The sequence below is a fragment of the Eubalaena glacialis genome, chromosome 2 (genome assembly GCF_028564815.1).
Source record: "Eubalaena glacialis isolate mEubGla1 chromosome 2, mEubGla1.1.hap2.+ XY, whole genome shotgun sequence".
In the NCBI taxonomy this organism is placed as follows: domain Eukaryota; kingdom Metazoa; phylum Chordata; class Mammalia; order Artiodactyla; family Balaenidae; genus Eubalaena; species Eubalaena glacialis.
In genome coordinates, this window is record NC_083717.1 from 43,667,277 (window position 1) to 43,691,200 (window position 23,924).

General features: G+C 46.7%; 1 protein-coding gene across 2 annotated transcripts in view; it reads left to right on the forward strand.

Annotated features, from left to right (window-relative positions):
- Window positions 1-23,924, forward strand: part of SLCO3A1 (solute carrier organic anion transporter family member 3A1) — a 324,443-nt gene that overhangs the window by 46,093 nt on the left and 254,426 nt on the right. For both annotated transcript variants that reach the window (XM_061179978.1, XM_061179977.1), the window contains exon 2: window positions 16,104-16,569. In XM_061179978.1, the coding sequence (XP_061035961.1) occupies window positions 16,104-16,569 (466 nt within the window). The remainder of the gene's footprint in view (window positions 1-16,103; window positions 16,570-23,924) is intronic.

Sequence of the window (23,924 nt, forward strand, 5' to 3'; positions counted from 1 at the left end):
ATAATCTTTTTCATCTGAATTCTTTCAATTAGCATAATTTTTTTGAGGTTAATTTATGTTGTAGCATGTATTGGTAGTTAGTTCCATTTCACTTCCAAATACTATTCCTTGATATTGTAATATAGTGGATATTAGATTAACTGGATTGGATTAGTATCGTATTTATGGATATACCACATTTTGTTTTTTCATTGACCATTGGTGGACATTTGGGTTGTTTCCAGTTTGGGGTTATTATGAATAATGCTATTTGCAGTCTTTCTGTAGACATACATTTTCAATTCTCTTGCGTAGAATTGCGGGTGGAATTGCTAGGTCATGTGGTAAATTTTTATGTTATTGGAGTATAGTGGATTTACAAAGTTGTGTTTCAGGTGTACAGCAAAGTGATTCACTTATACATACATATATATCTATTTTTTTCAGATTCTTTTCCCTTATAGGTTATTACAAGATAGTGAGTAGTTCCCTGTGCTATACAGTAGATCCTTGTTGTTTATTTTATATACGGTAGTGTGTATATGTTAATCCCAAACTCCCAATTTATCCCTCCCACCACCTTTCCCCTTTGGTAACCATAAGTTTGTTTTCTATACCTGTGGGTGTATTTCTGTTTTGTATATAAGTTCATTTGTATCATTTTTTTTGTTTTTTTAGATTCCACATATAAGTGATATCATATGATATTTGTCTTTCTCTGACTTACTTCACTTAGTATGATAAGTGAATCTCTAGGTCCATCCATGTTGCTACAAATGGCATTATTTCATTATTTTCTTATGGCTGAGTAATATTCCATTGTATATATGTATACCTCATCTTCTTTATCCGTTCATCTGTCCATGGACATTTAGGTTGCTTCCATGTCCTGGCTATTGTAAATAGTGCTGCAATGAACATTGTGGTGCATGTATCTTTTTGAATTATGGTTTTCTCCAGATATATGACTAGGAGTGGGATTATAGAATCATATGATAGCTCTAGTTTTAGTTTTTTAAGGAGCCTTGATACTGTTCTCCTTATTGGCTGTATCAATTTACATTCATGTGGTAAATTTATGTACAACTTTTTAAGAAACTGCCCAGTTGTTTTTCAAAGTGGCTGTAACCATTTCATCTTTTCATTCCTACCAGCCTCAAATGAGGCTTCCAGTTTCCCCACATCCACGTGAATGCTTCGTATTGTCTGTATTTTTTTATTACACCCATTCTAGTGGGCGGGTAGTGGTAACTTGTGATTTTTATTTGCATTTCCCTAAAGACTAATGATGCTGAGTATCTTTTCAAATGCTTATATATTAATTTATCTTTCAGTTCACTGATTATTTCTTCTGACATCTCCCATCTGATATTGAGCCTCTCTAGTGAGTTTTTAATTTCAGTCATACTTTTCAACTTCAGAATTTCTATTTTTTTTGTTCTTCTTGTTGTTGGTACAATAACTATGTCTTTATTCAGATTCTGTATTCATTGGATTATTATCATATTATTTAACTTTTAAACATAGGTTTCTCTAGTGTTTTGAACATATTTATATTAGGTGCTTTGAGCCTTTGTCTGTTATGTCCAACATTGGGACCCACTTTGAGACAACTTCTATTGACTACTTTTTTTCCCCTGAGAAAGGAAAGACCATGCTTTCCTGTTTGTTTTTTGCACGACTTAATTTTTTGTTGAAAATTGAGCGTATTAGATAATATACTCTAGCAACTCTGGCTTCAGTTTTCTGTACACCTCCCCCCCACCCACTCCCACCTGAGATTTGCTATCACTGCTGTTTAATTATGTGCCTAGACTGAATCTGTGGAATCTGTTTCTCTAATGGTGTGTGGTCATGGATATCTTGACTCAGTTTTTTGTTTTTAATTCTTGTGTGTGTGTGTGTTTCATGTTTTAAATTCTTGTTTTTATTTTTAAGCCTTTCTTCCTGGGGGTCACCTCTGTGTCTGCATAGTCAATGATTGGTCAGAGTTTGAGTTCAGATGCCTCAAGCACTAAGGTTTTATTCAAACTCAAGGCAGCTTTTATGTCTTCCCAGCTTTTACTTTCTTCTGGGCCTTTTGGCATCTCCTTTGCCTATGTACACAGGCGCACAGTCAGGCAGGAATGAGTAGAGAAAGTGGACCCTCTGTGGTCTCTTTTCCACTTGTGCATGGCCTTACAGTCAACCAGACATCTGTGGGGAGCCTATCAAGGACACTGTGGCTGATCTTCCTGTTACATTTCTGTATAGTCTGCCAGTCTGTTGCTTGCCCCAGCCAGCACCATGACCTCCGAGTAGCTGAAGTGGAGTCCCCTGTTCATTTGCCATTGGGATTGCTATTCTTACCTACAGCACCACGGAGTGTGGGGTTTTTCACATCCACTGCAAATCAAGTGGACTCCCTCCAGCCACAAGGCTGCTGGTTTGCAAGGCCAGCCCACCTGGTAGAGCAACTGGGCCAACCAACATGGGAGGGGCATGGGAGGGAGGGAAAGAACCCAGATCCCCGCTGTTCTTACCAGAGGTTCAGAAGTTTTTCTTGAATAAATGCTCCTCAATTTGTTGTATGTTTTAGTCAATTTCCAGAGTCTTGAAATAGTTGTTTTTGACAATTTTGTCTAGTTTTGTCACTGTTCTTTGAGGAGAGAATTTGTCAAGTTACTCACACTGCTATTCTCTCCCCATTGTCTCTTCCCATCTTTTAGAGAGGAAAAATCATGTGGCAGGAAAAATCCTGTGTATTTAAAGGTATGGACTCTGACACCAGACCGCCTGGGCTTTAATGGGTGCTGCCATTTACTACCTGGAAGACCTTGGGCAAATTGCTTAACCTCTGGGCCTCTGCTTTCTGTAAAATGGGGATAATAATAGTACCTACCTAATGGAATTGTTGTGCGAATGAAATGGATTAATATACATAGAGTAATAGGAGCAGTGCTTGGCACACCGTAAGTGCTATAAAATGTTAGCTTTTGTTGTTATTTCAGGGAGGGCGGGGACTTCTCTAGGACTTTAGGTCCCATATCCTTGGCCTAGTACCTTGCACATAGTCAGCCCCTCTGACCCTCAGATCATCTATACTAAGTGATGCTTGATGTGTAGAGGAAATGAGGGCAGTTCTCAGAGTAACCGCAGGTGTGAGGAGGAACGACTGCATGGGACCCAAGGAACAGATGGCTTTGTGCCTTGTTGAGGCCAAATGTTGTTCAGTCTTTGTGTTGGGCTCATGTGTATTTGTCCTCCCAGCCCCAGGAACTGCCTAAAATGTCCAAGCGCTACTCATGTACCATATTGAGTTGGAGACCAGGTCTGCACAGTTGTGTTTCCAAGCAGTTAATTAACACAGTTCCCACATTTCAGAAGTTTCCTCGCAGCACACAGCTCCAGGAGTGGACAGAGCAGCTTGGCCATGCTGCTTATTTAGGTACTTGCACAAAGGGAAGGGCCACTGGGGAGCTGCAGGACGGCAGGAGAGCTTACGGTGTGTGTTTACCAACTCAGGTTGCTGTGCGCCTGTGCAGAGCCATCATGCCCGTGGGGAATTGGTATTGTTGCCTCCAGTGGACACAAGTGGGGTGAATGGAATACGGGCTGAGTTCAGTCCCTGCTCACCACTTGGTGGGTCACCTTTGAGCAGGACAGCTGTATGTAGTGACCTGGCTTAGCCACCATGAGCCCTACTCAGTGCTCAGGAGCAGGGCCACAGACATGATAAGACAGCCCTTGCTCTCAAGGAGTTTCATCCTTCATGAGGGACGCTAGACAGGCCAAAATAATCATGGCCAGGGAGAAGGTGAAGGCAGGGGTGTTCTCGGAGGAGGTGTCATTTGAAATGCCTGCTGCTGGGTAAGTAGGGGTTTCTGAGGTGAGTGGCATGGGATGGATGGTATTTGCCCATTTGAGGGCCGGGGGATGAGAAAGATCCAGGCCAGTGTAGGAAAGTGCAAGGAGGGATTCTTGCAGGAGGCTGACCTAGAGGCAGAGTGCGGCCAGATCTTGGTGGGTCTGGCAGTCCAAGCCAAGGAGCTTGGGCTTTTCTAGTTGGCAGTGGGCATCACTGGAGAGTTTTATGTAGAGAATTAACTGGGGATGGATTGAATGAGGTGGGACAGGAAAGAGGACAGCGGCCAATGCAAATGCACTTGGGAGAATTCGGGGAAGAAGAGGGAATGAGCAACAGAACTGAGACCAGCGGGGTCTGGAGGAGGGAGTGGGAGGAGGGGGAGGGACAGGAGGAGGAGCAGAGGCCAGTGGGATGTGGTACCGAGGAGGACTGTCGGGTTTCTGGGACCTGGGACTGTGCAAATGCCAGTGAAGTACTGATGTTTATGGAGGGAAGGGTCAGAGGGGCTGGGCGCCCTGAGCTGAGAGGGGGCAGAATTCTGTGTTGGGACCTGTGGAGGCTGGGGGTGGTGACCATCTGGGGCTACAGGCAGGGATTGGGTGTCATCAGCATGTGGGAAATGGAGAATGTGGGGATCCCCCCCATGAGAATAGTACAGTGACTCCAGAACCATCAGGTGTGACCTTGGAGAATCCTGGCCAAGAGAACAAGAGACAAGGAGGAGGAGAGGAAGCAGGAGGCGAGGGAGGAGGAGCGTGGAGGGCAGCTAAGCTGTGCGTGTCATGAGAGAGGGGTTGGCTACGTCAGAAATCAGAGAGACCCGGTATGAGAAGGGCAGGAAAACAACACTCACATTTAAGATGTAGGAGCTCATTGGGAAGCTTTATCAGGAGCAGCTTCCACGGCCCTAGGAGAGTCGGGAAGCCCCATTGCTCTGCATTGACTCGAGCGTGGAAAACAGGGCCGTCTACCCGGCAAACATGGACTTTCTTTATGACCTTGATGGCAGGAAAGATGAACGGCAGTGACCAGAAAGGTGATTTTAAGTTGTGGTTTTTAACATGGATGGGCATTGGGCAAGCTGGAGGATAGAATGGAGATGGAGCCAGTGGAGGGGGAAGAGACAGAAAAGAGGGCAACGTGGTGGAGGAAGGTCTTCAGGCGACAAATAGGGATGGGTGGGCAGAGGGGGCTGCGCGGAATGGAAGGAGGCAGCTCTGGGTGGAGCTAAAGTGGGTGCCCCGCCGTGCCTTCCCTCCCTTCCAGCTTCTGTCTCCGAGTAGGCTCCCACTTTTGAATCCAGCAGGAAGAGGTTCTGTTGTCACATCCACACTTATGTCAACTTCTCTAGTTCTTTGACCAGTTACAGGTACCCCTTTGGGTACTTACTTTACGTATTGGTACAGCATTGTTAGCTCCTTGAACAAGGTCACATGCATCCAACAAGCAGGAGACTGTTTTACTCAGGGGGGCGTGAGGCCAAGTAGTGCTGAGTACTTTTCTTCTAACACGGGGGGGCAGAACTGGACTCAGCATCAGGAGGCATTGCTGTCACTTACAGGTGTGTGATCCTGGTCTAATTACCTCACTGCTCTGGGCTCCTGGGTCCTCCCAGTAAAATATGGGGAAGGGGCTAGATCATCCTCAACATCCACTTTGGCAGTAACGTCTGTTGTTCCTGCGATCCATGACTGTGTGTCTTAGGTGAAGTTTGAGGGTGTTTTGTGCCTGAGATGCACTGAAATAACAGTGGAAGGATCTACAGTTGGATTTGAGCAGTGAGCTGGTGTGAGCAGGTCAGGGAAGATGAACTCTTAAGGTGTGTGGCTGTTTCCTTCATTGCTCTGACACCAAAACTGGACTTTCTTAGTCTTCTGGAAGCTGTTTAATGCACATGAGCGGGCACTGTTTTGTTCTGACCCCTGTTTATCTTACACCTGGATGCACAAGCTTTGGCAACCATGTTGTTTTCTTATCAGCTTATCTGGGCGATTCATTTCTAAGAGAGGATATAATTAGGTGGAAGTAGATTATCTTGGTACTTAGGACTTAACCCTACCTGTCTGGTGGTTTGCTCTTGAGGAATTATATATAATGGCTTTGTACACTGTCCTGGTAGAAGCAGTTTATATGTAGCATACTCCTGTGGAATTACAAGTAAAATCGGGAGACCAGGAAGAAAAAGAAATGAAATGCTTAAGTGCAGCCCTGGCATCCCACACCATTATTGCTCTAGCATGGCTGCAGGCTTGAGTCAGAGATTCCTGGGAAGCAAAGCAAAAAGGGAAACACAGCTATAATCATACTGTTTAATAGCCTTTGGTTAGGGGTAGCTGCCGGCGGGGGTGGGGGCGGGACGACGATAAAATTAGTTCCTAGGAAAAGCAGAGCTTTTTCTAGTACTTAATTAAAAACATTTCCCATATCAGCCTTAACCTAGTGTTTCTGAAAGTATATATATTTTTCTCAAGGGAAGCACAGGATTTGAAAAAAGAAGGCTCCATAGTCAGGAGAGTTTCAGGAAATATATATCAATATTTTGATGGATGATTAACAATGAATATTATCATTTGGAAATCTCTCATAAGTCTTGTAAAGAAACCTGTTTATCTTTGTTCAACCCAGAATTTTCAAAATTATCTATGACTTCATAATGCTTTTCCTGCCTGCATAGCTTTTAACAATAAGTTTTTTTTTTTTTTTAAACAGCAAGTTTGCTGCTAGAGCCCATTAGCCTTTACCACCTGGGTCAGGGGAACCTCACCGAGGCAGGAAGCATATTGCTTGGTCACTCAGGTATGGGGTCAGTGGGACTGGGCTTCAGTCCTTGCCCCTCTACTCACCAGCTGTGTGGCTATTATCGGGCTAGTCATCTTCTCCAGCCTCAGGTTTCTCATCCGTAAAACTGGATAATAATATGACCTACCTCCTGGAATCATCGTGTAGAATAAATATGCCAATAGATGTAAAACCCTCAGGACCATCCCTGGATAAGTAACTAATACATGTTCTTTTGCTTGTAAGGAATATTGTCCCCATTCCGGAGGGTACCCTGCCCTGATGCCACGTCGCTCCCACGTGACTGGGTACTAACTCTAGTGCTTCTTTGGGTACTGACTGTACTTCTCTTTATTCTGGCAGAGAGCAGCTCTATTGGCCCTTTGTGATAATTGCCTATTTTCATAGTTGTCTTCTCTATTATACCATGAGCTGGTTAAGGACACCTGCAGCCCCGGAATTAGAACTTGGCATGGCTACTCAATCTGGGGTTTTCAGTCCTTCTGACAGTGTAAGCCCGGGCCCTAGGGCATATAGAGAGTCTGATTCAGTGAAAACAGCTCTGCCTGGGGAGTGTGTGTGTGTGTGTGTGTGTGTGTACATTGTTAGTGTGTTAGATGGAAATGTCTTAAGACTCTGGTCCTCTATACATTTTTGTTGAATGCCGAGGAAATCATTTAACTCCTATTGTTCTTGAAGTTTCTCTAATAAAAGAGACCTGGCACCACATAAATTGTGAATTGAAAGAATGGTCTCAATTCCTATGAAAGGTACTCAACACAGACTATTAATAATAGGACCGATGCAAAAATTTCTGGTAGTGCCTTTACAGCTCAGTCACTGAGTGGAAGAAAATTCTATTATCTGTACCCAGCAGGGACGGAGAATCCTTGTTTTTCTATGATGGACCACTGAGCTATAGAGAAAAATCAATGACAAGATTCATAAGCAGGAAGAAAATTTAGAGATTTTTTTTTTAAAGAAGAGGATCATAAAACTTTACACATTCTCTTAGAATTAAATGAACATAAGATTTCACTAAATATAAGGAATAATAATAATAAAAAAAAGATGCCTCTGTTGTACTTTAGGGCTATTTAAGGAAGACAGTAGAAGAGAGAAACTAAGAAACAGGTTACAGAGGGGAAAATGGTCTGAGAAAGATGCAAATAATGCACAAGGATGCAGGAAATGACCGAGAAGAAGTCTCAGAGACGCAGACGAAATGAGGCCTTTCTAAGGAAAGAGTGTCCAAGACTCAGACAGCAGGGTGACCAGAGGGAACGATGGTCTCTTGTTAAAGACCCAGGTGCAGAGAGAGCTGGCAGGCTCTCGGGATACTGCTGCGAGGAAGGGTAAGGCCATGTTGCATAATTCGCAACCCCAGGCATAGCTGCAGTCACAGTGACATTGTACAGCACGTTTCCTCCTCATTTGTGGCAAGCTTTGAGGGCAGAATCATCACCTCCGCATTACAGATCAGAAAAGGGAGCTGCAGGCGTGTTAAATGCGTGGCTTGTGTGTGGCTCTCAAAATCCCTCATGTTTTCCGTCTGCCCCTCTTCTCACCCCTTTACACACACCAATGCCTTTGGCATGGGCTGAAGGCCAGAGTCATGTCTAAATCAGAGGTTCTCCATGTAATTCTTACTCTGCTTTTTAAGAAAAAATCATAAATTTACACCCGTTTATTATGTGGTCATAAAACAGGCTAAATCATTCCATCAGAAATAAAGCGACATTGACTGTTTGTCTTCCCTGGCCAACCTGCGAGGCGGGTGGGCAGTCTCTTTGCCACCAGGGCAATTACAGGACTCATTGTTGTGTTGTCCTCTGTTACCTGGCTCTGCAAACCTCAGATCCTGGAATTCACAAATGAATGCCTCGTGCATGCCATTTCCCCTGTGCCCTAAATGACTGGCTCCGAGGAGCTGCTGTTCAAGTGAAAAACAAAACCACACAATGTGTGCCTCCCTCACCTGAAGCAATTGCTGCTGCTGCTGCTTCATCCTGGGGAGATGCTGTCTGGGCTTTTGTGGTTGGACCCCTTCCCACCTTTGCTGCAAGACCACGTCCTGGCACATCAGGCAAGCAATTGAAACGGGCTTGCAACTTCCTTTCATGGGATTAAAAAACAAACTTGAATTGAAGTTGTGCCCCGAATGGCTTTTCCATGGCAGCAACAGGAGTGCTTTGCAAACTTGTTATAAATGGCCAGCATTGTTATTGCCAGACTCTGGAATAAGGCAATTTTCTGAACTGGATTGACGGAGAAGCAAGCAGGAGTTTGGCAATCTGTGGCCTGCGGCCAAATCCAGCCATGGCTTATTTTTTTTTTATTTTTATTTTTTAAAGATTTTGTTGTTGTTGTTGATGTGGACCATTTTTAAAGTCTTTATTGAATTTTGTTACAATATTGTTTCTGTTTTATGTTTTGGTCTTTTGGCCACGAGACGTGGGATCTTAGCTCCTCGACCAGGGATCGAACCCGACCAGGGATCGAACCCGCACCCCCTGCATTGGAAGGCGGAGTCTCAACCACCGGACCACCAGGGAAGTCCCACGGCTTATTTTTGTTAATAAAATTTTCTTGGAACACAGCCGTGGCCATCATTTACATCCTGCTTACAGATGCTGCTTTTGCGTTAGGATGACAGAGTTGGAGCTGCTGCAGAGACCAAGTGGCCCAGAAGCCGAAAATATTTACTGTCTGGCTCTTCACGGAAAAAGTGTGCTGATGCCTGTTCAGGAGCCCCAGTAAGGGGACCTCTGGGCCTTTCTTTGACTACAGTTTAATGTGAGGTCGACATCCACACTGTTTCTGTATCTGCTCCCAACAGCGCTGGGCCCCGCTGCTGGGCGAGTTGTTTGAAGGTACAGCTTCCTCCATGTTCCCCCGGGCGGCGGCCTGCTGGGCTGTGGTGTCCCATGCCTCTCGGAGCAGAGGGGCTTTTAGATGCAGGTTCTCTGCGCTCACGGCCTCTCCCCAGCCTCGCAGCTCCCTCAGCCCTCACACGGGCTCCGGATCGAGGCACGGCAGACTCCCCAGGGTCCTTTTCGGCTCCAGCTTCCTTGACCCAGGCCTCCCATCAGCCGTGGCTCTGCTGCTGTTTACATCTGAGGCATCACACACAGGCACCCTTCTCTGTGGTTCTGCCAGCACGCCCCTACGGAAGCCTCGTTTCTCACCAGCTCTGCTGAAATAGTTGCCTGGGCAGTTTCTCCTCCCTCCACACTGCGCCACACCTGCCAGGACAGTGTTGCTGAAGGATGGCTCCTGCTCAGGAACCTCCCTTGGCTCCCCAGGGACCCCCAAATCAACCCTCAACCTAGTCTTCAAGGCCGTTTTATCTCCTCATGGCGCTCTGAGGCCAAAAAGGTCTTCCTCCCTTTCCCCAGGGATGGTCTGAATTTCCCCTTTGCCGTTCCTCCCCCCTCACACCGGTCAGAATGGCCATCATCAAAAAATCCACAAACAATAAATGCTGGAGAGGGTGTGGAGAAAAGGGATCCCTCCTGAACTGTTGGTGGGAATGTAAATTGATACAGCCACTATGGAGAACAGTATGGAGGTTCCTTAAAAAACTAAAAACAGAATTACCATACGACCCAGCAATCCCACTCCTGGCAATATATCCAGAGAAAAGCATGGTCTGAAAGCATACATGCACCCCAATGTTCACTGCAGCACTGTTTACAATAGCCAAGACATGGAAGCAACCTAAAGGTCCATCAACAGAGGAATGGATAAAGAAGATGTGGTACACATACGCAATGGAATATCACTCAGCCATAAAAAAGAATGAAATAATGCCATTTGCAGCAACATGGATGGGTCTAGAGATTGTCATACTGAGTGAAGTCAGGCAGAGAAAGAAATATCGTATGATATCACTTATATGTGGAACCTAAAAAGAAATGATACAAATGAACTTATTTACGAAACAGAAACAGACTCACAGACTTAGAGAACCAACTTATGGTTACCAGGGGGGAAGGGTGGGGAGGGGAAGGGTGGAGGGAAGGGATAGTTAGGGAGTTTGGGATTGACACGTACACACTGCTGTATTTAAAGAGGATAACCAACAAGGACCTACTGTACAGCACAGGGAACTCCGCTCAATGTTATGTGGCAGCCTGGATGGGAGGGCAGTTTTGGGGGAGAATGGGTACATGTTTGTGTATGGCTGAGTCACTTTGCTGTGCACCTGAAACTCACAACATTGTTCATTGGCTATCTTCCAATATAAAATGTTTAAAAGAAAAAATGTTGTGGTCCCACCCTCACTGCCCATCTATTAAGATCTGGTTCATCCTTGTTGCGTCCCAGATCGATTTTCCTCCGCATGCAGCCAAAGGTGTGTTCTCATTGCCTTGAGCCCCCTGCCACTTTACTGCGTGACCCTGCATAGTAGGCTGTGCTGTTAGGACCCTTTCTTTCTGCTCTCCCCAGGTTGTAAACCCTCACAGGGCAGGGATTCTCTCTCAGCCGTAGTTATATTCCTTGCACCTCCTGCCAAGCAGGCTCTGTGTGGCACCGAATTGGAAGTCACACAGAGCATGCACGCCAGGGATGAGGGCGGCTCTTTTAAGTGTACCTACTGTGGGCCAGCTGCTGAATCATGACCTCATGATGCATGTATTGTTATCCTCACCGCACAGGTGCAGAAACAGCTCAGAAAGATTGACGTGGCCAAGCGCTCTCAAAGCCAGATTTGAACTTGAGGCTCTGGTGCTCCAGCGCCACGTGGATAGGACCAGGGTGCGATGTTGTAACCACCCCTGCACACTCAGCCCCTGTGCAGGGGCTATACCAGGAGTCTCTGCACACACACACCTCTGCCTGCCTGTGTATTAGAATCACCTGGGAGCTTGGAAAATACTCATGCCCAGGCCCAGCTCTCACACATTATATCACAGTCCTGGTGGTGGTGGGCTGGGCATGGGGGGGCGATGCTGGTGTGTTTTTCCAGGTGATTCTAGTCTAGTCCCCACTCCCTGAGCCAGAATAAGAAAATAGACTGTGCGAGGGCTCACAAGGGCAATTTTGAGCTTCAGCTGCTGCTCCAAGAGGTTGGCTGCTTCTTCCATGAGTCCCTGATAACCTTGGCCCTTTCAGAGGTGAGGAAAGGCCCATCTGTCCCTGGCCGTGGTCTCTGGGTGCCTCCTGTCTTACAGCATTTCTGCCAGCATGTCCGCAGGTCTCCCTTTTGGGCTGGGCCCCCATCTCGGCAGGTGACCGGAGTGTGCACCTCAGACTCCCTAAGAGGTGAGCCTCCCCCAGATGCCACCCAGCTTTCCCATAGAGAAGAGACTGGACGTGAATTGGAAATGAGGGAGTGCTTTTAATTGGCATCTAATTAAAAAAAAAAAAAAAAAAAACAAGCTCTTTAAGCTTGAGAGGAGACAGGTTTGTTGAGGATGGAGAGCCCAGTGGTGCAGTGGTTCTCAAAGTCTGGTCCCCAGATCAGCAGCATTCACATCATGTGGGAGCTTGTTAGAAATGTAAATTCCCAGACACATCCCAGATGCACTGAATCAGAGACTGTGAGGTTGGGGGTCCAGCAGTCCGATACCCTCCAGGTGATTTTGCTGCCAGTGAAGGTTGAGAACCGTAGCTCTCGATTGATGGTGAATGTGTGTGTGGACATCTGAAATGTCAGTGGTGTTCACCCCTCCCCAACTCTGGGCACCAGAGACCCCCGGGGGGTTTTATAAAATCTTGGACTCCTGGGCGTCATCTCAGGGTTTGGGAATCTATATTTTTAACAAGTGCTCCAGGAGATTCTGAAATGCAGGCGGGTTTTTTTGTTTTGTTTTGTTTTTGAATCGTGGTAGCAGAAACCTGATAAATATTGCATTCTTTTAATAATAACTTTGTATCTACTTGGTGCAAGGTGAGGACAGTTCCTCTTTTCTTTTCCTCCTGGAGTTGCGGCTCCTTCGTGTCTAATTATCAAGACATTTCCATCAGTCCTGTTACCCGTTAAGTACAGACAGCCATTGCCGTTAGCAGGCATCTTCCTCATTGCTGGATTGTTCATTGCCACGTAAAAGCCGCAAGTGGGTTTATGGCCTCATGCCTACTTAATTAGTCCAGCTTCTCCAAATTGTGTTTTAAGTGAGTGAAGACATTAGCCTCTGATCTAATTGATCCACAAAGCATCTTTTCAGAATGTTTGTGTAGCTTAACTCTGGATCCAGAGAGGTGTCCCTGAGGCTTTCAAGAGGCCACGGGGTCAAGGAGGTAAGGACCGTACTACTCCTGTGACCCTTGTGGGTCGCTCTGCAAAGAGCAGTTTTGATTCAGGACAAGAGCGGCAGGCACAGGCCCCTGCCCTCTCTAGAAGAGCGGATTCTTTTTGTTTTGCCCGCAGCTGCCTCTCTCCTCACCATCCTTATGCCATCATAAGTGTCCACACCTGTGTGATATTTTATGACAGGGTACACCTGCTGGAACGGAGCGGTTGTCATGTTTCAGATCTGCCTAGTACGGATGTCATGAAGCCTTGTGACAGAAATGAAATACGCCTTTGCTCCATTTCTGCCACCCTTCCTCCCACTGCCGTTGCCCTTTTACTCCCGAGGTGGAGGTCACCAGGCTGCAGACCTGCCAGCCTGCTTGAGGTGACTCTGGTGAACCCAGGGGACCCTGCCCACATGCGTCCACTCCTGCATTTGGCTTCTTTTAGGCATCTCTCAAGTCCCGTCATCAAGGCCTGAGTGAACCCCCCAGGTCCCCCCCACCTCGCAGGCAGTCAGGCTGTCTGCCTTTGTTCTTCCACACGGCGTTACCTATTATAAGCCTCTGTTAGAGCATTTATTCCATCGAGCTTGTTTGTGTTACGAAGGAAAGAAGGGACTAAATGAAACCTTTGTTTTCACTTGCCCAGACCTTTCGGAAGGATCTCTGGGAGAGTTTGAAAGCCATTTTAATGAGACCAGGACTCGCTAAACTTCTTTTCTCGACAATGACCTGTACTTGGTGCTTGAAAAATAATTAACTAGGGCTGCATGAGTTGTGAGCTGGCCTTGACTTGGTTAGAAGCACAGTGGAAACAGGAATGAGAATCGGAATGCCGGCGATCGAGGGCAACACAGATGTCCCATCCTTGGTCATGAACGGGGACCTGCACCAGTGTTGAGTACTGCTCTGCAGAGCTCACCCCCAGGCCCAGTGCTGACGGAAAGGCTGCAGTAGTTTGTGTTGTTGTGTTAACGCTGTGCTAACCCACATAGAATCACCTGGGGGGGCTTTAACAACATCCCAGCACCCAGGTTGCCCTGGTTTAGAAACTCACGGAGGGACCAGGCATCTGAAATTTTTAATGCTTTCCCAAGTGCATCCAATCTGAAGGTAGCACTGAAAACCCCTTGGTTAAAGGAGTCTGTTTAAATGTGTGGGGTTGAAATGAGGCTACAGGAATTACTGGGCTAGTGTCTTCTTTTTTGTAATAAAGGTAAATAGAATAGAGGCATGCTAATCAGCACAGGGGTGTGTGTGTATGTGGACATTGCAGAGAGGCTGTGGATGCAGGGATGCTGACACCAATGCCCATGTTTATACATTTGGAGGAAGGCTAGATTCACTGACTCTTCTTCCTTACTTTCCTTAGCAGCACATGCCCAGTCACTCAGCAGAGGCAGCCAGTTCTCCCCAAAGATGTAATGCTGCCTCTATGACGCTTCTCAGATTTTCCTGTTCATTTCCATTGCCACAGTACTGACCTTTTCTTCTCCCTTCTCTCAATAATAGTCCAGCCTTTTTCTCTGTTGGCATTCACTCCTGCGTTCTTCCACTACATCCATTCTCCACACTCTGACCATACCTGAGTCACGCTCATGTTTTTAGAGCCTTTGCTGCAGGAGGATAAATGGTGATCATGGTTGTGGATAGCCCTTACCTAGCATTTATACATACATGTGTTTACGCCTGGCACCAGCTCTAAGAGGTAGCGCTCATACCTATTTTACAGATGGGACAGTGAAAGCATGGGGTGACTTGCCCAAGGTCACACAGTCACGATGGCCCCAGGCTTTCTGACCCCAGAGCTTTGGTTCTGCACCCCTCAGCTTCCCCACCTCTCTCGATGCTCTCTGGCCATGTAGGGAAAGGCTGCTCTGTGCTAACAGACTTTTCATACGTTATGTCTAATCTTCGCATCCATCCTGCCAGGTAGGCATTATTATTCCTCTTTCACGGAAATCAGGGCTTGAAGAGGTTAAGTAACTTGACCAAAGTCACAGAGCTAATTAAGGAAATAATAGGTGCGATTCAAACCCGTTGCTCCTCCCTCCAGGCTCTGCATTCTCTGCACCACACAGCAGGGGATTGTCTAATTCCTTTAGGGTGGCCTCTGTAGCTCGTTATAGTCTGTTGCCAACCTATCTTTTCACTACCTCTGTTCCATTCCATTATGAAGTCATGCCACCCAACTTTTGCTCGCCCTGTTCCTTTTGCCTGGAGTGTCTTCCCTGCCCAACTAGGACTCCTACGACAGGGACTCCTGTCTTGCTGATAATACCGTGCGTGGAACCTGCAAACAGCAGGACAGGGAGACCATTTGCATTTTCTCTCCACCTCAAGGAGCCTTAAAATGATGCATCTCCTCTTGACCCTCCTACTGTGATTTTGCATCATGAATGTAACATGTAACCAACATACATGTCTACCTTTCTGCTAGGTGGCATCTTTGAGGCCAGGTGTCATCCCTTCCTCCTGTTTCTATCTTTTGTGTCTAGGGCATTGTGAAGCCAACAGCAGATGTTCAGTAGATATTTGTTAAACAGGTGAAGGGCAGACAAGGATGCAAAGGTGGGGAAAGTCATCAAACTCTACCACCCGAGGGACTTCGGTGGAGCTGGAGTGCACAGGTCAGGGATTCAGGGATGTCTTTACCTCTAGGGAAATGTCCACTGTTTGGAAATTTCCAGAAGGAAGTGAAGAACTAATGATTATCCTAATGAGCTAATCTAGCTTGTCCATTTTGCTCCCCTCCCAGGTTTTTGTTTCCTTGTGTTTTTATTTTCTTCAGTATGCTTTGCTAATAACCTCCTGGTAAAAAGCCCGTGGGCTCTATATCCTCCAGCATGGACTTCGTAAATAAGATGTAGTTGGGAGAGAGCCTGTGAAAGCTGTGGACTTCAGGACTTTCACAGGACTCATGAGCCTTAAATGGTGGCGGCCGTGGGGATGCAGAGCTTGTTCTTATGCAGTGAGGCAGAATCTTTCAGAATGGAAACAGATGCCAAGGAAAACTTCTTCCCCGATGGAAGTTAATTCTTTAACCATTAAATTAGGGTTATCATACTAAGTAAACGGTTTTTGGACTCTTAAGGTTTAAATCACTTGGCACAGCTGGTAAAAACAAAACAAAACAGAACAAAAAACTGCGAGGCGGGAGGATCCGGGATGGGCAGGTGCGCTGCGCGACGGGAAGGGGGCCTCCCGGGTGGTTTCCATCAGCACTGGCGTTGAGATTGCATTTTGCACCCCACAGGTGAGCGTCCTTACCACCCTGGAGCGGAGGTTCAACCTCCAGAGCGCCGACGTGGGCGTGATCGCCAGCAGCTTCGAGATCGGGAACCTGGCGCTCATCCTCTTCGTGAGCTACTTCGGGGCGCGCGGGCACAGGCCGCGCCTCATCGGCTGCGGAGGCATCGTCATGGCCCTGGGCGCGCTGCTGTCGGCGCTGCCTGAGTTCCTGACCCACCAGTACAAGTACGAGGCGGGCGAGATCCGCTGGGGTGCCGAGGGCCGCGATGTCTGCGCCGCCAACGGCTCGGGCGGGGACCAGGGGCCCGACCCGGACCTCATCTGCCGCAGCCGGACCGCCACCAACATGATGTACTTGCTGCTCATTGGGGCCCAGGTGCTACTGGGCATCGGTGCTACCCCCGTGCAGCCCCTGGGCGTCTCCTACATCGACGACCACGTGCGGAGGAAGGACTCCTCGCTCTACATAGGTAAGGAGCTGCCCCAGAGCCGGGGGCGCGGTTCCCTTTTGGTTGATTCTCTGTGTCAGTAACCAGGGCATGTTAACAAAAGAAGGAAACGTGGGCCCCTGAAGTTTTAATTTTCCCGGAGCACTGATTCTCAGACTTGGATACACATCTCGGGTGTTTTGGAAAATGCTGATGTCTGAGTTGCACCTCCAGAAATTTCGGGGTAGTTGGTCTGGGGTGCATCCTGGGCATGTAGTTTTTAAAAAGCTCCCCAGGTGATTCCAATGTGCAGCGGAATTTGACCTCTGCTGTGCTAGAGCCTCAATAAACCTTGAGTGGGAAGCCATGGTCAGGGGAAGTTTTATGTTTATTTATCTGCCTTTTTGTGTGTGTTTGGACTTTGGGCTATTCGGCATTAGCCACCGAGGAATACTTGGGGATCTACACATTGGAAACCCTGTTTTTAATCATCAGAATGATCTCCTGGTCATTGTCCTGTTGAAGGTCAGAGAGAAAGGGGATTGTATGCCCAGCATTTGGTATTATTCAAAGTTGGTAACTTTTCGTAATTTTTTTTTTTTTTTTTCCTGTAACGGGGTATGCACTGGAACTGCATATTTGGGAAGAAATAAGGTATATGTGAACTTTGAAAAAATGTTTTGTGCTGTAATGGTTTCTGCTATTTTGTACTGGAAGGATGGAAGCCATTTGCAGGTGTTGGGTTAAGAAACATCCAAATGGTGAATTACACTTACAGCAAACGTGGCTCCTTAGTCACTGCTTCTAGGCACTGCCGCGTGGTCATTTGTAGGATGAGGGCTGGCCTGCCGAGCATCTCCATTTCTTGTTTACCAAGTTTAATTTTGCCTCCCACAAGCTGTTGGATTGTATGACATGACCCCAGTCACTGGGTGCTAAGCTCTGAAAAAATTATATCCACCCACGGAAGCTTTGTGCTTCCCAAAAGCGGTGTGCCTTGGAGTATAAAGTTAATTATAATATGAAGTTTAGGTTAAAATAGAATTTGAAAAGAATTTGTCAAAAAGCTTCCTATCTGCCAAGTTTCCACCATACGCTACCCAAGCTTTCTGAGACAGGAGGGTTCAGAACAGCTACACACCTGAATGCTAATTTTCCTCTGTGACTTTCTGTCCCAACTGTGGCGTAGATGACTTTGTTGAATAAATATGTCGTATGTCTCAGCCCTCTGTGAACAGGCTCTAGGAAAGAAAGGTGGAGAATATGTATCTCCCCATCCAAGGGATGGAGCGCCTGTGGACCTACCTGTGAAACACAAAGTAGAAGAGAAGATTGCTCAGGCCAAAGATGGCTAGTCGCTTCTCCCTGTGGTTAGGGGTTTCCATAATTGTGTGTGAAGGTGGGCACAGTGGGGAGAGGGGTCTAAGGAAATCATTTACATTTTGATGCTTTTAAGGCTTCAGTGAAAGCCCCTCCTCGTGAGTCTGTTGCAGACCAGGACATGGGCCACAGCATGTAGCCAAAAGAGTCTCCCCAGGTCCATCCGGGCCATTGGTCTCTGACCTGACCGATATCACTCTCGGACCCTAGGATAGATATTTTTTGGTAGCAGTAACAGCAAATAGATAAATCAGGGCACATGGAAGGACATGGGGAGTGAAAAGCTGAGTTCTTGTCTCTGATGAGGAAATCAAGTAGAAAAATGTCTCCCCAGAATGCCTCCTGAAGTCACACCAGCGGTAAATCACCTCTGCTTGGGGGCCCCTGCCTGGAACAGTAGGCTCAGAGCCCTCTTCCAGAAGTCCGCCCTGATGAGTTAGGCTGTGGTATTTCCTGGCACTGGATGGGGCCTGGTCTGTCGGTACAAAGCTTTAGGACGTGGCCTCATTTTGGTTTTGTGGGAGATGGAGGCTTGGGCCACAGGGCTGACCATACCAGGCACAGGCCCTTCTCTCTTTCTGAGACCTTGTTTCTGGGATTTACAGTGAGTCTTTGGTAGGAGGAAAGTCTCAACCAAATTTCTAATTGGGCATCCTTTTCCTCTATGATAGTTCAACATTCACAGAGTTGGGAGTGTCTTTTTGTGTGGTGCGTGGGCATCTTGGTGGCATCTGGCCAAATTCCAAAACGTGACAGTACAGGACTGTGGAGATGGCCTTCCTGAGTGCTTCTGAACTTGTTTCCTGGGTCTGTGTTTACAGGGAGCAACAGAGAGCAAGCTTTCTGCACAGATTGGCCTCGGTAGGTGGCCTTTTATTCCATGCATGGTTTGAATTCTCCAGGAACAATTTAAAAAGACGATGCATATGCAGAGCATAACTGATTCAGTCATTTATTGTACAGGTCATAAAAAGTATTTGTGATCATGAGACTATTTTAGCATTTATCTCCTCTAATAGGGAGCTAGTTTCTGAAGCCACTTAATTTGGCTTCAGGAAGTATTTGGGGGAGCCTGCTGAATGGGATTGGTATGACTTATGGCCTCTTAACTCCCTGCAAGAGAAAGACAGTCTGAAGGGACTGGTGCTGGGACTGTGGGTGTTGATGGCATCCATCGGGGTGGCGTAGCATGTGCGCCCCTTGGTTCCAGCTCTTGCAGAGCTGGTAAGAGAGAGAGGCCCATAGCTAGCCATCTGATCATATGCCTGACATGTGAGTGTAAACTGGAGATTGAAAGGTTTCTAAATCTTGCCAGTGTGAAGCACAGGTTGTTCACAGCTGTTCCTTTCCTGCGGGTGTAAGCGGGGAAGGGGCTGATAACTATGCAGCGCTCTGGCCACAGGCCACTGGTGACAAGCCCTGCCCCTGGGTCACCAGCTGGGTGCCTTCGGCACAACTATGGCCATGTCCTAGACCCCCTACAGCTAGGGGGGAAGGGAAGCATTCCATATTAAATCAAGCTGATATTTTCCACCCAAGTCACTGTTTGCTTCAGCCTCTTGTGGCTGAGTCACTGCCAAACTCCTGGATTCCTTGATGGTCATTCACAAGGGGCTTCTCCTGCTGGCACTGTTCTCTGGCCATTCCTGCCCAGCCTGGGGAGGGAGCCAGGGGAGCTCATTACCAGGGGACAAAACCCAATGAATGGGGACGCGGCTCTGCTGGCAGGCTTTTCAGGACCACACAGTGTGGAGCCAAGCCTCACAGCGTGGCTGGACGGTGACCCGTGGGTAGCACGTGGCGTTCCTTCTTCCCAGAGAGACTGATGGAGCAGAGTGGCGGTGGGAACCGTCTGATATGGTGGCGTGAGTGGGGTCCACCAATCGACCCTTTGGGAATTACTCGTGCCGTTAACCCATGTTGTGACCTTCCATGAGCTCAGTTTTCTTAGCTGCCCTGTTTCTCCGAGTTCAAAGCACAGCCGGTTGTATTGTAGGCAAGAGTAAGTAGGCTAATGTAATGGACTCGCTGGGTCCTTTCATTAGATTGCTATGGCAATTGGTTGGTGCCTTGTTTTGTCTTTTTTTTTTTTCTTTTTTTCCCTTGGGGAGGAAAAAGCTCCAAATGAGAGTGGTAAGGATATTTTTAAAAAATAACTTTATTTCTAGTTAAAAAGTATTACACGTTCACTGTTGACAACTTTGGAAGTATAGAAAAAGAATCATTGAAGAATAATTACCCTTAGCTTTATGGTTGTATAAAATCCTTTTTTCTGCATCGGTATGCTTTTCAACACACACAAAAAATGTGTTTATAATAAATAATGTTTTGCTACTGTATTCCTCTCTTAATATTTCATGAACATTTCCCCATGTCACTAAATATTCTTCGATGATATTCTTTCTGCATACAAATATTCCCTTGTGGAACTATACTGTAATATTTAATGCCCTCTATCATTGGGCATGGGTTTGTTTTTTAAATTTTACTGTTATAAATGAAGCAGACAGGTGATCTGTGCTTCTGAAAGGTTAAGTAACTTGTCTAAGATAATGAATGGGGCTGAGCCCCGGGTATGAGAGTGATGTTTCTTCCAGGTACATCTGGGATCCGTGACAAGGCTGGGGTGGGTGGGGCTGGGTGCAGAGGGCTGGTGGATGCTCCAGGGGGTCAGGTGCAAGTAGGGGCATTCTGCAAGACAGCCTGAAGTCTTTGGGAAATAGATATCAGAGGAGTCAGGAAGGTGAGAAGAGAGCCGTGTGTCTCAAATCCAAGGGGAGAGGTGCGATGGGAATGGACAACGGGTGTGAAGGCAGAATAGAGAGTTGGGAGGAGGAAGGAGGGGGAGGAGAAAGAAGGGGGGGCCTGGCTAACAGTTCACATCAGGGTTTCTTGAAGGAGGTTGTGCCCCTGTTTCATGGTGCTTTAAGTAGACATCAGCACAGATCAGAGCTGGTGGGTTCTGTGTTCCGCTCACCTCTCACCAGAACTGTGGACAGCATACCCTCACTCCGCTGTTCATTCTATGTGGAATCATGATAGCCTTTAGGAAATTGCCCTTATGTTGTGTTGGAAATCTGTCTCCTTACAACTTTCCACGCACTGTCTCTGGTTCTGCCCTCTGGGTCCACTTTGGGGAATTGTGATCCCTCCTCCACGTTTGGTACCTCCACAGCTGGCTGAGCACCAGCCTCTCATGGGCAGGGAGGGTCACCTAAAATTTGACTCTTCTGTGCTGGGACCTCCGTTCCTTACTTGATGCAGTTTCCTGCCACACTCATCCACCGTTTCCCTCTTTACGAGGGATGCTAAGGCTGGAGGGCTTGTTACTAGGGGACAAAAACAGGTGAATGGGGCATGCAGGATTTGGGTACTGTATTGCTTTGCTAGGGCTGCCATAACATAACACCACAGACTGAGTGACTTAGACAATGGAAATTTATTTTCTCACAGTTATGGAGGCTGGAAGTCCAAGATCAAGGTATCAGAGTTGGCTTCCTCTGAGGCCTCTTTCCTTGGCTTGCAGATGGTGCCTTCTCCTCCTGTGTCTTCACATGGTCTTCCTTCTGTGTGCACGTATCGCTGGTGTCTCTTTGTGTGTCCTAATTTCCTCCTCTTCTAAGGACACCAGTCAGATTGGATTAGGGTCCACGCATATGCTCTTATTTAACCTCAACTACCTCTTTAAGGCCCTATTTCCAAGTAAGTCACATGCTGAGGTACTGGGGGTTAGGGCTTATATATATGAATTTTGGGGGGGGCATGATTCAGCCCATAACAGGTACCAAGAGGACCAGTATCAAACAAGCTGCGACTCCTGCCTCTTTTGTCCTAACTTTTCTATAAGGAACTTCATTGTCATGTTTGTTTGTTTTTTCCAAGTACTCAAGGAATTATTAGAGGATGTAGTTTTTTAAAATTTTTTGTTTTGGCACAATTATAGAATCACAAGTTGTTGCAAAATACAGGGAAGTTCCCCGTACCCCTCATCCATTTTCCCCCAATGGTAACATCTTGCATCACTGTAGTACAGTTTCAAAACTGGGCAATGGGGCTTCCCTGGTGGCACAGTGGTTAAGAATCCGCCTGCCAATGCAGGGGACATGGGTTCGAGCCCTGGTCCAGGAAGATCCCACATGCCGTGGAGCAACTAAGCCCATGTGCCACAACTACTGAGCCTGTGCTCTAGAGCCCACAAGCCACAACTACTGAAACCCGCATGCCTACAGCCCATGCTCTGCAACTAGAGAAGCCACCACAATGAGAAGCCCGTGCACCACAACGAAGAGTAGACCCTGCTAGCCCTAACTAGAGAAAGCCTGCGTGCAGCAACAAAGACCCAATGCTGGCAAAAATTAAAAAATAAATAAATTAAAAACAAAAAACAAAAAAAAAAAACGGGCAGTGAACATGGGTACAATTCATGGGGTTTATTCAGATTTTATCCGTTTTATGTGCACTCATTTGTGTGTTTCTGTGTGTGTATAGTTCTATGCGGTTTTATTACATGTGGATGATGATGTTTTAAAGATGCAGAATGGGATCAAGATGAAAGCAGATTGTGTTGAGTCGTATGAGTGTTTGGCAGACAGATATACATGTGATACCAACACACACGTGCATACACACACACGGGAAGATATGGAGACAGAGAGGAGGCTGTAGGTAGAGCAGGGGCCAACTAGAAGAGGGGGATTCTTTGAGGAGGGCTTCTGCCTTCCCCAGAATGGGATCTTCGCAGGGTACCCAGATACACAGAGCAATTCCTCCAAGTCGGGAGGCACATATATTAGACATGAATGTGTCACACTTTTCTTTGTTTATCACTTCTGTTGAAACCCAGTGGAGACCTCCACATTCCGGTTAATGATGCAAAGAGAATTATTCTCAGATTTCATCTGCCAAATGTTTGTTTAGCACAAAGGTCACTAATACCAGGCAGCAACCAAACAGAACTAAATTTCTCTTCAGAACCCTGGGAGCCCAGAGTGATTTTGTTTCTGATGAGTTTTTATTTTAACTTGACATTGGGGAAAAATGTGTTTTAACTCTCCAAAGAGTGTGGGTCGGGTATGGATCAAATACACTGTGACTGCAGTTGATCTGAAAAAATAATTAAAAAGCCATCCCTCATGGGAGCAAGCACAGAAACTTCATTGATATTGAAGTTTCCCTTGTTAATTTCTTTTTTTTTTTGTAAATAAATGAGGCTGTAAAACGTCAATTTGTTTTGTCTGTGTTCCAGTCCCTCTCCCCAGTGGCTGGTCACATGCCATTTTCAGTGTGTTTTAGCAACTTGCTAGGAGACATGCGTGTGGCTCTTATCTGGCACTTCCATATTGCCCGGCTGGTGGATGTTTCTCATTCATTTTCAGCCACTCATAATTCATGCCCCTTGATTCATGGAATCACTGCTGTGCTCACTGCCTCAGTGACCTTGGGCAAGACTCTGAGCTTGGGCTCTGGAGTCTGACAGTCTTGAGATTCAAATCCTAGCTCCTCCACAGACCTGCCCACCAGGATTTCAGACACGTTTTCAGTTGACCTGAGCCTGTTTCCTTATCAGTAAAATGAGCCTGGAATCTACCAAGCGAGGCTTTGCCTGGACATTAGGTATCACGTTGGGGTGGAGGTCAATAAACGCTGTCCTGTTCATCTTTGTGGTCGTATCATCTCCATTTCCAAATGTAGAAACGGAGGCAGGAATAAGCGATTGACTTATTTAAATACACGGGCAGGTCTTTTTTTTTTTTTTTAAATTTTATTTATTTATTTATTTATTTATGGCTGTGTTGGGTCTTCGTTTTTTTTTTTTTGTGCGAGGGCTTTCTCCAGTTGCGGCAAGCGGGGGCCACTCTTCATCGCGGTGCGCGGGCCTCTCACTATCGCGGCCTCTCTTGCTGCGGAGCACAGGCTCCAGACGCGCAGGCTCAGTAATTGTGGCTCACGGGCCCAGCTGCTCCACGGCATGTGGGATCTTCCCAGACCAGGGCTCGAACCCGTGTCCCCTGCATTGG